Source organism: Pristiophorus japonicus, chromosome 12 (assembly GCF_044704955.1).
Source record: "Pristiophorus japonicus isolate sPriJap1 chromosome 12, sPriJap1.hap1, whole genome shotgun sequence".
In the NCBI taxonomy this organism is placed as follows: domain Eukaryota; kingdom Metazoa; phylum Chordata; class Chondrichthyes; family Pristiophoridae; genus Pristiophorus; species Pristiophorus japonicus.
This window is the reverse complement of record NC_091988.1, coordinates 159846772-159859355: the sequence shown is the minus strand read 5'-3', so window position 1 is coordinate 159859355 and position 12584 is coordinate 159846772. Positions and strand designations below refer to the sequence as shown.

The 12584-nt window shown below is 45.8% G+C and overlaps 1 protein-coding gene across 1 annotated transcript in view; it reads left to right on the top strand.

Annotated features, from left to right (window-relative positions):
- The first annotated feature begins 550 nt into the window (after positions 1-550).
- The window catches only part of LOC139277517 (pleckstrin homology domain-containing family G member 4B), a 176355-nt gene continuing 164321 nt past the window's right edge, over positions 551-12584 (top strand). Inside the window, exon 1 of the mRNA XM_070896064.1 lies at positions 551-669. Coding sequence (XP_070752165.1) covers positions 667-669 — 3 coding nt within the window. The 5' untranslated portion in view covers positions 551-666. The remainder of the gene's footprint in view (positions 670-12584) is intronic.

The following is a 12584-nucleotide window of genomic DNA, read 5'->3' as shown; positions in this document are numbered from 1 at the left end:
TTTAACACATTTCTCTGGCTCTGTGTGCACTATAAAGCTGTCTGAGAGAAGCACGGGTTTTCGATGACAAGTGCAAATATTTGCTGCAAGATTGATATATCCTGTGAATGTAGTGGCAAAAATGGACTTGTGCATAATAGAGAGTGAGGTAACGTTAATTTACTTGAGCGGAAGAACCTTCATGGAACCCTTGGCATTTTGAAACCTTTAAAGAATTAGGAATTCTCAACCCATAACTGGTACTTCAAATCTCGCTGAAATGTTCAACTGAAGTATTTATTTTTTGAACCGGTTCAGAGGCTTCAAGCTTTGGGAATTTCTGAAGACAGGATTTATTTTCCCAGACCTCCTCCACTCCCTCCCCTTTTTATCAGCCTACTTGTCCACTGAAGGAGTCACATTCATGCATTACTTCTCCCACTGCTAATCACTTTTCTGAGGTCAACAGAGCTCTGAATTCATCGGGTCAAGCTGCATTCTCCGAGCTTGCTGCTCTGGGGAGACCTTGCAGTATGTGCAGTTGAATGCAGAACTTTGATCGTCATGAGTGGGGAGTGCTGACCCTTAGCACAGGCTTGTTCTACTGAAATGCAGACTGTGTAGGCGGATCATACAATCTGAAGCGATGCAGTTGTTTAATGGGATGTCGGCTATACTCTGAGGAAGATGGTAAAGTTCTTTTTTTCATTTTTTAAAATGCTCACTTAGAAAAGTTTATAGCTGCATATTTAGCAGGCTGTGTAACACTTAAAACTACCGAGGACGGCAGTAACATTTCCAACCTAAAAACAAACTCGAACAACATGTAAGAAGTAGTATTACCCCATTAAAAAATATTCTTTGGAACATTATTCAAGATTAGAAAAGTGCAGGAAAGAATGTTCTGGGTATTATGTGTAAGAAAACTCTTTGCTGAGCTTTTCATTGAATGCAGATATTTTGTATTGTATTTTTGTCTGGGAATGTTCGGCTAAAATTGTTATCTTTGCTAATTTTTGCAAAAAACTGGTCATAAGTAAAAAGTGGTGACTACTTCTGACAGACCTTTTTGTGAATAATGTTGGAAATAATTAAGCATTAAGTTTAATAGAGAGCTTATTTTTCTTCAGTATTTGGCTTATTATTTTGACTATCATATTGAGACACTGAATTGGAATTGATCAATTTATCTTTGGGGATGGCTTGTACGTCCAGGATATGTCATATATGAGCAAATCAAAACTGATGATTCACGTGTAAAGTTACTCTCAGTGGCCTGCAGTATTGTGTTATTGTCGGACTCGGCTTCAACCTCCCTCCCATTCTCAAAGGGTAGGAAAGGGTCGAATGAGGGAAAAAGGAAAAAAAAAAGGAAAAAGGAAAAAAGAGGAAAAAGGAAAAAAAAAGGAAAAAGGCTACAGGGAAAGGGCGGGGGAATGGGACGAGCTCAGAGTTGGCACGGGCTCGACGGGCCAGAAGGCCTTCTTCCGTGCTGTAACCGTTCTATGATTCCATGGAGGGGTAGAATCTTGAAAATCAGAATCCTGTCTCCAACGTGCTGCGTTCCTGGCCTCCATAATGTTAATGGCGGCGATTCAGACCCTCAACAAGCCGCTCACAAAAAGCAGGCGGGAGCTACTTAAGATGCAAAAGTTGTGGCGGCGATGACATCATTGCTACCACACTATAATATTAATGTCAAGCCAGTGGGGTCCTGGACTGTCTACAGCCCAGCAGCACAACCATGACGGGAAGAGCCGACTGGCCAGAAGAGACCAAAGTAAGTTTTAAAAACGACCTTCTCTTTCAACTCTGTGTGGGCCAGCAGGAGTACTTCCCCCTGAGCCCCCAAGGAGTCTTTGGGCCTCCCCAGCCTCAGCCTCTCCCTCCGATTGCTTGAGCCTCGCCAGCCCCGGCCTCCCTCCATCGCTTGCGAATCCTGCACCATCCGCGATCATGATGGAAGCCTCATCTTCCCTGGTGATCACTGATGCGTGATTGCCCTTGAACCTCTCCCCACACTGACTGCTGGGGACTGTTCCCATGATTCCCTGACACTGCAGCCTCGGTGCCAAATTCCCACTCCAGCCAGCTGGCCAGGTAGTGGATCTTGGCCAGGTGTTGACCGGGGCTTTGGGAACGTTTATGTAAATGAGGCCAGGCCGTTAAAATCCGGGCTTCCACGGATTCTCCTGGTGCAGCGCCCTCTATTGGGCTCACACACAATGTTCCCACCAGCTCCGTAAACATCAAGGCCATAGAATTTACTTACAGATTCATGTCATAATCACTGAATAAAAGAAAGATATTTCCATCACAGACGTTTCCCAGTATTATTTTTCCTCGTGTGCAAATCTGGCTCATTCACTCTTTCAGGATTCAGTATTACTGGTAAAATATTTATAATTATGAAGTGACAGTGGCCCCACAAACAGGAAATGCCACCATTGTGGTGTCATATCCGATGTGGCTACTTGACAATAGCAACATGCCATAGAGAAGATATATTTCAATCAATGTTCTCGAACAGTACTGCTCCTCAGAAATGAGTACCCATACTAAAGCTGAACCTAAAAAAGATATTTTTTTAAACTAAAATGAGAATTGTCAATACAGCAGGACATTGGGAGTTACTTTACCTGTGACAACTGCAAGGATATGGTAGTGAAGTGGTTACATTACTGGACTAATAATCCAAAGAATTTCAGTTCAAATCTCACCATGGCAGTTTGAGATTTGAATTTTGTTTTAAAAATATGGGGCTAGAAATTCAGTTTCTATCGTTATTTGGTTTTTAACGCCATTTTTGAGAAAAAAATAAGAATAAAATGTTGCCAATTTTTAAGGGGGTAAAATTGGCACAAAAATACGCCGATCGATAAAATTCAGTGTTGTACGAGGATTCACGGTGGAAACCGCTATCTCGGCAACTTTAATCCGAGGCCTACCAACGCCAAAAATACAGGTCCTGGGAGGGGAGAAAACACCAAAAAAAAAATTGCAAAAAAAAAAATATTCACAATACACTTAAGTAATGAATTGTTGAAAAAAATGTTCAAAATAAAAACTTTCTTACCTTTTTTGTAGGTCTTTCTACTTACTGATGTTTCTGAGGTTGCAATGCCTGCTTTTCGCGTGCGTTGTTTTTTCACCCAAGTATGGGTTCGCCGAATGGCCAAATTTAAGTGCTGTGGTTTTTTTTTGGTATTGCACCTTGACGATCCACTTTTCGGCGATATTACAAAACTGCCATTCTTAACCTTTGAGTAATTTTGCGAGGTTTCTTCTAATGGCGAAAAAATCGGGTTAAAACGTATATTAGGCTGGCTAATTTCTAGCCCATGGAAATTAAAAAAAACCCAGCCAGAATCAGTAAAAGTGATGATAAAACTGTTGGATTGTCAGTAATAAACTTTGGATCTAACCTATATGTGACATCAGTCCCCCACCAATGTGGTTGTCTCTTGACTCTGATTTGGCCCAGTACACCACTCAGTTGTATCAAAACTGCTACTAAAAAGAACTCCACACAGACAGCAGGTGACCCACCACCTTCTCAGGGCAACTAAGAATGTGCAATAAATGCAGCCTTTCCAGTAATGCCCACTTCCTAAAAATTAAAAGTGCTGTCATCTCTCTGGTGTAAACAAAAACTTGCACTTTATGGCCTTTACCATTAAAACATTCCAAAAGTGCTTACCATAGGTGTGTGGGGAGTGGATGTTTAACTGAAGAAGCAGCAGTTAGGAGGGCTGGCATAATGTTTGGTGGTAGAGGTGAAAGAGTCTTAAAGGAGGAGAGGGAGGTGTAGAGACAAAGGGAATTCCAAAGGTTGGAGCTGCGTGGCTGGAGTCACAGACACTAATAGTCAAATGATGGGAGAAGGGATGCCCAAGAGGCTGGAGGCAGAGGAATGGAAAGCTTGGGGTGGATTGTAGAGCTGGAGGAGATTACAGAGATATAAGAATTCGGCGAAAACATCAACAGCAAAAGCATAAACTTTTGGACTTTAAGTTTTGGACATTGCTTTTAACTTGGCTGTTACTGCAGAAGGGCAGACAGCATGACGTGGGACAGGTCCAAACATCAGGTGGGCATGAATGGATCAATGGCTGAAATGGCAGGAAGATGGTTGATGGGGGGGCTCTTTGTCATGTAATGGCAACCCATCAGTGAGAGATCAAGAAGATTGGTCGGTGCTCAAGACACAAAGAAAGGTTTTCGACCACCCAGACTTGTTGGAGCCTTATCCAGGAAACAGCCCAGTAACAAAGGAACAGGCCGAAGACATGATTCAGTGCTCTTTAGTTGGACTGCCACAGGCGAAGGACTGATTTTTGGTGCGAGGAATTCAGAAGTATTTTTGCAGGTATAAGAGAGGCAATTTTTGGCTGCCGTCGCTTTCTCGCTCCTCTTCTACGCTTGCTCGCTTCGTTCAACGCACAAGGACTGAGCACTCCGTCCGGGACAAAGAGAAGAAACCACCATCTACGAGCCACGAGAGCCTTGCTACTTCGACTGGGAAGCTGACCTTGAGACTGGACTTGAATACCACAGATTGGTACAAAACCAGAAGATACGCTCATCGGGAGAAGCAGTGAGTCAGCCAGAGGAATAATTGCTAAGTATTTATCCCAGCCCACAAATCTTTAAGACCACCGCATAGTGTGAAGGTGTGTCGTGTGTCCCAACCAAGCCTTAGGGGTTTAGTGGGGAGGTTTTCTGCAAGGATCATAGGCGTACGCACATTCTGTTGGACAGATTCGGTGGTGCCCTATCGAACCAAGCAGGGGTGTTTTAGTCGTGGGTACTTTGCGTTAGGGGCCTGCTCAGACAGACCAGGGTTGTGTGTTTTATTGTGTTTGTTTGTTTTACACCATCAGGGTGTGTTTTACTGGGTGCAGGTGTGTGCTTTAACTTGAATAAAAGCATAGTAATGGTTGAGACCGAAAGATCTGGCTATAATTGTGTATTTCTGTTCACTACTATAATTCTGGTGTCTAGAACTGTTGTAATGGGGGAGGGGGGGGTGTGATTTGAAACCACCAAGGGCAAAACCACTTACAGAGATATGGAAAAATGAGGCCATGGAGGTGTTCAAAGGCGAGAACAAGAATTTGAGGTGTTGAGGAACCAGGTGCCAATGCAAGTCAGTGAGGAAGGAGGTGATCGGCATGCAGGACTTGATATGGAATAGGATACCAGTAGCAGAACTTAGGATAATTTTTAGTTTATGGAGAGTTGAAGATGGGAGGCTACCAAGGAGAGCATTCGAGTAATCAGTTCTGGAGTAATTAGGGTTCAGTCGCAAATCAGCTGAGGTAGGAGTCAAGTGGGTGATGTTACAGAGGTGAAAATATTCAGGGCCAGAAATTGCATTTTCTGGGTGGTATTGGCCATTGTGGGCGATAATTGGGTCGGTGAGAAATTGCCCAGCTGAATTACGCCGGCGGTTTCGAGGTACTGCTGGGGAGCGGACCGCCAGCGTGCACCCCCTTAGATCACCCTGGTGTAATACCTGGCTCAGCGGTGACCCGTAGGTAAGTATGAAAAAAAACATTCACGAGAATCAGCGGAGCTGGGTGGTAGGTGAGTAGCTCAGCAAGAAAAGGGTTAATAATTGTTTTTTTTACTTATTATCTTAAAATTCCATGGCACTATTTCGAAGAAGAGAAGGGGCGTTATCCCCAGTTTCCTGGTCAATATTTGTCCCTCAATCAACATATCAAAAAAACAGATTATCTGGTCGTTATCACATTGCTGTTTGAGGGAACTTGCTGTGTGCAAATTGGCTGCCACGTTTCCCACATTAAACAGTGAGAGCATTCCAAAAGTACTTAATTGGCTGTAAAGCGCATTGAGACATCCAGTGGTCATGAAAGGTGCTAGATAAATCCAAGTCTTTCTTTCTTTTTACTTGTTCGAGCAGGGCACATAGACCTGGGGAGTAACAATAATCCATTTTATGGTACTGTTGTTGGATTAAGTGCAGTTTCATAAACATTCCCAGACTCACTTCAAATTGGTACCAACACTATACACTAGCCGAAGATCCCTTGGGTTAAAAGAACTAATCATTCATATTTATTTATAAACTCAGGTATAGTTTTAAGATGCAGAAAATGTGACTAATGCTAAAATAGAGGCATAAATGATTTATAACATGCATTTCACGAGCTCTCGCCTGTTAGAATGGCCTCTTAGTTAAAGTAGGCAAAGTACTTAGTACTAACATGGTAAGTGGTAACAGTCCAAACTCTTCATGCCTCTTGGTAACTGAACATTGTCTTCAGCTATATCTCTGAGATAGGGAGGTTCATCTGCAATATGTAAGTTAAACACAAGAGTAAAGAAGTATTATTACAATTATACAGGACTTTGGTGAGACCACACTTGGAGTACTGTGTATAATTTTGGCCTCCTTATGTGAGGAAGGACATAGTTGCCTTAGCGGCTGTGCAACGAAGGTTCACTGGATTGATCCCTGGGATGAGAGGGTTGTCCTATGCGGAGCGATTGAATAGATTGGGCCGATAGTCTTTGGAGTTTAGAAGAATGAGAGGTGATTTCATTAAAACATGTAAGATTCTGAAGGGGATTGACAGGGTAGATGCTAAGAGGTTGTTTTACCCTAGCTGAAGAGTCTAGAACTAGGGGGCATAGTCTCAGGATAAGGACTTGGCCATGTAAGACCGAGATGAGGAGGAATTTCTTCACTCAGAGGGTTGTGAATCTTTAGAATTGTCTGCCCCAGAGGGCTCTGGATGCTGAGTCATTGAGTAAATTCTAGGCTGAGACAATTAGATTTTTGGATTCTAGAGGAATCAAGGTGTCACGTATGTAACCTTTATGTAACAACACTGCAATACTGTATATACGTAAGAAATGCACATCTTGACCACAGAGGGTGAACTTGTGGGAGACACTCCTCACCTGGTCATCCAGGTATATAAAGGGAGGTCCCACGCAGGGTCATGACTTCTTGGTCCTGTGAATAAAGGTTCAGGTCATGGAGTGACCTTGCCCATAGAATGTGCCTCGTGTGGATTTGTGGTATTATGTAAGGACTTTACATTGGCGACGAGAAACGGGAATCAACGACCCACGAGAATGGCCACAGGCAGTACAGATGAACAGTGCTGTGTTGGTGAGGACTGGGACGATTTCATTGAGAGGCTCCAGCAGAGTTTTGTCACAAAGGACTGGCTGGGAGACGCAGCGGCCGACAAGCGAAGGGCTCATCTGCTGACCAGCTGTGGAGTCAAGAATTGCGCGCTCATGAAAGACCTGCTAGCACCCGAGAAGCCGGTGGACAAAATCTTTGAAGAGTTCAGCAAACTAATCGGTGAGCACCTCAAAACAGCGAACAGCATACACATGGCCCGACACAGATTCTATACCCACCGACGTCGGGAAGGACAGAGCATACCGGATTTCGTTGTGGACCTCTGGCCTCTGTAAGTTCACAGATGCCTGCAGGGGGGAGATACGAAGGGATTTCTTTATTGAGGACATCGGTCATGCTGGGATTTTCAGAAAGCTAATTGAGACCAAGGACTTGACCTTGGAAGCGGCGGCGTTGATGGCTCAGACTTTTATGGCGGGGGAGGGGGAAACCAAGATAATATATGTGTGCAATTCTGCCTCCAACGTGGCGACGGATCAAGGAGTCAATATCATAAACGCGACACAGAGCCCCTCAGGCAGGCAAGGGCAATTCGACACTCCCCAGGCAGCAATAGACCCAAGAGTAAGTCTCCAACAGAGACAATGGCAGGCTGAACGGACATTTACGCCCCCCCCCAGTGAACAATGCAACCTGGGATGGGGCTATTGACACCCACTAACAGGGTGCTCAAGAGCAGTCAAGGGGACAATCAGTGAGGAATGCCTTGTAACAGCTCTTTTGTTCACAACAATGGGAATCTCAGTTCATGCTAGAGGTGTGGGCAGATATGCTGCCAGGACTTGCAGGTTTCAACAGTTCGTCTGCAGAAATTGTAACCTCAGTGGCCATTTAGCCAGAATATGCAGAAAGCCTGTAACCAGGCTAATATATGAGGCACATGAACCAGATGAGGGGTCTGCGAGGCAGGATGATGCTTGGGGCAAATCAATGGACGCTGAAGTTCAGCAGGTTCATGTGGCAAACATTCACAGCTCATATACCAAAACGTCACCTATGATGATAAAAGTCCTATTAAATGGTATCCCTGTACTCATGGAGCTGGACACGGGGGCCAGCCAGTCACTCATGAGTGTTCAACAATTTGAAAAGCTGTGGCCACTCAAAACCAGCAGATCCAAACTAGAACGCATTGAGATGCAATTACGGATGTACACCAAAGAAATCATTCCAGTGCTAGGCAGTGCAATGTTGGCGGTCACACACAATGGATCGGTGAACCGGCTGCCGCTCTGGATTGTCCCGGGCAATGGTCCCGCACTTTTGGGGAGGAGCTGGTTAGCTGAGATGAACTGGAAATGGGGGGATGTGCACGCCATGTCATCTGTGGAGTGAAGTTCATGCTCACAGGTCCTACAGCAATTTGAGTCACTATTTCAACCTGGCGTCGGGACGTTCAAAGGTACCAAAGTAGTGATATGCATCACCCCGGACACCAGATCAGTGCACCACAAAGCCAGAGCTGTGCTGTATGTGATGCGGGAGAAAATTGAGAGCGAGTTGGACCGGTTGCTGAGAGAGGGCATCATCTTGCCCATTGAATTCAGCGACTGGGCGAGTCCCATCGTTCCTGTCCTAAAAGCGGATGGCTCAGTCAGGATCTGTGGCGACTACAGGGCCACTATCAACCGGGTGTCCCTACAAGACCAATACCCGCTCCCGAGAGCGGAGGACCTTTTTGCCACGCTGGCAGGCAGCAAGCTGTTCACCAAGTTCACCAAATCCATTCCCGGAACAATCGTATTTCAGGACGACATCCTCATCACCGGTCGTGACACTGAGGAACACCTCCGTAACCTGGAGGAGGTGCTATGCCGACTGGACCGGGTAGGCCTGCGACTCAAGAAGTCTAAGTGTGTGTTTTTGGCTCCCGAGGTTGAGTTTCTGGGCAGGAGTGTTGCTGCAGACGGGATTTGGCCTACCGAATCCAAAACAGGCGATTCGACGAGCGCCCAAGCCCTGCAACACATCGAAGTTGCGTTCATTTCTGGGACTCTTGAACTATTTTGGGAACTTTCTGCCGAACTTAAGCACATTGTTGGAGCCGCTACACATGCTCCTTCATAAGGATTGCGACTGGTTTTGGGGGGACTGGCAGGAACGGGCTTTCAATCGGGCGCGGAACCTACTTTGTTCAAATAAGTTGCTGACCCTGTACGACCCCCGTAAGAAATTGGTTCTGACATGTGATGCATCGTCCTATGGGGTTCGGTGCGTGTTGCAGCAGGGCAATGTTGAGGGCCAACTACAACCTGTGGCTTATGCCTCCAAGTCACTCTCTCAAGCTGAATGGGGATATGGGATGGTTGAGAAGGAAGCACTCGCATGTGTCTATGGGGTGAAAAAGATGCATCAGAACCTTTTTGGCAGGAGGTTCGAATTAGAAATGGACCACAAGCCATTAACATCCCTGCTGTCAGACCGAAAGGCTGTCAATACCAATGCGTCAGCTCGCATGCAGCGATGGGCTCTCACGCTCGCTGCGTATGACTACACCATTCAGCACCGGCCCGGCACAGAAAACTGCGCTGACGCACTCAGCAGGCTTCCACTGGCCACCACTGAGGGGGCAGTGGAGCAAAACGCTGAGATGGTCATGGCTGTCGATGCCTTTGACAGCGCAGGCTCCCCCATCACAGCCCACCAGATCAAAATCTGGACCAACAGAGATCCCCTCCTATCCTTGATTAAGAAATGTGTCCTGACTGGGGATTGGGTGCCCACAGACGGAGCATGCCCTGAGGAGGTCAGACTGTTTCACAGACAGATAAATGAGCTCTCCATCCAAGCTGACTGCCTACTATGGGGCAGCCGGGTAGTCATGCCCCAGAGGGGCAGAGAAGCATTCACCAGGGAACTCCACAGCGAGCACCCAGGCTTCATGCTGATGAAGGCCATTGCCCGGTCACATGTGGTGGCCGGGAATTGATTCAGGCCTGGAACACTGTTCACAGGTGCACGACATGTGCCCAGCTAGGTAATGCCCCCAGGGAGGCCCCGCTCAGCCTGTGGCCCTGGCCCATCAGGCCATGCTCACATATTCACGTAGACTACAGGGCCCGTTCATGGGAAAAATGTTTCTCATTGTGGTTGATGCGTACTCGAAATGGATTGAGTGCATCATTTTGAATTTGTGCACGACATTCACCACTGTGGAAAGCCTGCGCGCGATCTTTGCAACCCACGGCTTGCCGGACATCCTTGTTAGCGATAATGGCCCATGTTTCACAAGCTACTAATTCCAGGAGTTCATGTCGGGTAATGGCATTAACCATGTCAGGACAGCACCGTTCAAGCGGCCTCCAATGGCCAGGCGGAACGTGCGGTCCAAATCATAAAACAAGGCATGCTCCGGATTCAAGGACCTCCCTTCAATGCCGCCTATCGCGCCTCCTGCTGGCCTATAGGTCCCGACCGCACTCGCTCATGAGGGTCCCGCCCGCGGAGCTACTCATGAAACGAACACTCAAAACTTGGCTGACCCTCATTCATCCAGTCCTGTCTGACATTGTTGAGGGCAAGTGCCAGTCCCAAAACGAGTATCATGACCGAAATTCAAGGGGGGATATGTATAGAAATTGATGACCCCGTATTTGTTCTCAATCATGCTTTGAGGCCCAAATGGCTTGAGGGTACTGTAATAGACAAAGAGGGGAATAGGGTCATAGTGGCTAAACTTAACAATGGGCAGATATGCCGCAAGCAACTAGACCAAGTAAAAAAATGGTTCAGCTTGGACACTGAGGAACCTGAGGAAGATTATGAGATGGTATTCACACCACCGCCAGTGAACGAGTAACAAGAACATTCAGCAGCATGCACAGTCCCTGCGGTCAGCCCGGACAGGCCGGAATCACCACAGGTGACAGACATGCATACCAAGGCTCAACAACCAGAGCCCCAACTTCGGCGCTCCACGAGGGAGCGTAGACCACCTGAAAGACTTAACCTATGATCCCAATAAGATGTTGAGGGGGAGGTGATGTCATGTATGTAACCTTTATGTAACAACACTGCAATACTGTATCTATATAAGAAATGCACACCTTGACCACAGGGGGTGAACTTGTGGGAGACACTCCTCACCTGGTCATCCAGGTATATAAAGGGAGGTCCCACGCAGGGTCATCACTTCTTGGTCCTGTGGATAAAGGTTCAGGTGATGGAGTGACCTTGTCCATAGAATGTGCCTCGTGTGGATTTGTGGTATTTTGTAAGGACTTTACACAAGGGACATGGGGATTGGGCAGGAAAGTGGAGTTGAAGATCAGCCATGATCTTATTGAACGGCGGCTTAGGTTCAAAGGGCTGTGTGGCCTACTCCTGCTACTAATTCTTATGTTCTTATGTTCACTAATGGAGCAGTTTCTTCTGAACAGCTTTCAGTAAGAAGCAAAGAGAAGGAGATAAGGAAGCTTTTATCCATCTGTTTTTTTTAAGTAAGGAAAACAAATTAATTTGAAAGATATTACTAAACTACCATAAAATGGAATAACACTGAATAATTAGGAGAATGCATAGCCACTTGACTGAATTGCAGTTATTCAGTTTTAAAACACAATCATCATGAAATCATGTTTGAGTCTGATATTACAAGATGATAAGAACATAAGGACTTAAGAAATAGGAGCAGGAGTAGGCCATTTGGCCCCTCGATCCTGCTCTGCCATTCAATAAAATCATGGCTGATCTGGTCATGGACTCAGCTCCACTTCCCTGCCCGCTCCCCATAACCCTTTACTCCCTTATCGCTCAAAAATCTGTCTATCTCCACCTTAAATATATTAAATGACCTAGCCTCCACAGCTCTCTGGGGCAGGAAATTCCATAGATTTACAACCCTCTGAGATAAGAAATTTCTTCTCGTCTCAGTTTTAAATGGGCAGCCCCTTATTCTATGTCCCCTAGTTTTAGTTTCCCCTATGAGTGGAAATATCCTCTCTGCATTCACCTTGTCGAGCCCCCTCATTATCTTATTTTTCAATAAGATCACCTCTCATTCTTCTGAACTCCAATGTGTATAGGCCCAATTTACTCAACCTATCCTCATAAGTCAACCCCCTCATCTCCGGAATCAACCTAGTGAACCTTCTCTGAACAGCCTCCAATGCAAGTATATCCTTCCTTAAATACGGAGACCAAAACTGCATGCAGTACTCCAGATGTGGCCTCACCAATACCCTGTACAGTTGTAGCAGGACTTCTCTGCTTTTATACTCTATCCCCCTTGCAATAAAGGCCAACATTCTATTTGCCTTCCTGATTACTTGCTGTACCTGCATACTAACTTTTTGTTTTTCATGCACAAGAATCCCCAGGTCTCTCTGTACTGCAGCACTTTGCAATTTTTCTCCATTTAAATTATAATTTAGTTTTCTATTATTTCTGCCAAAGTGGATAGCCTCACATTTTCCCACAT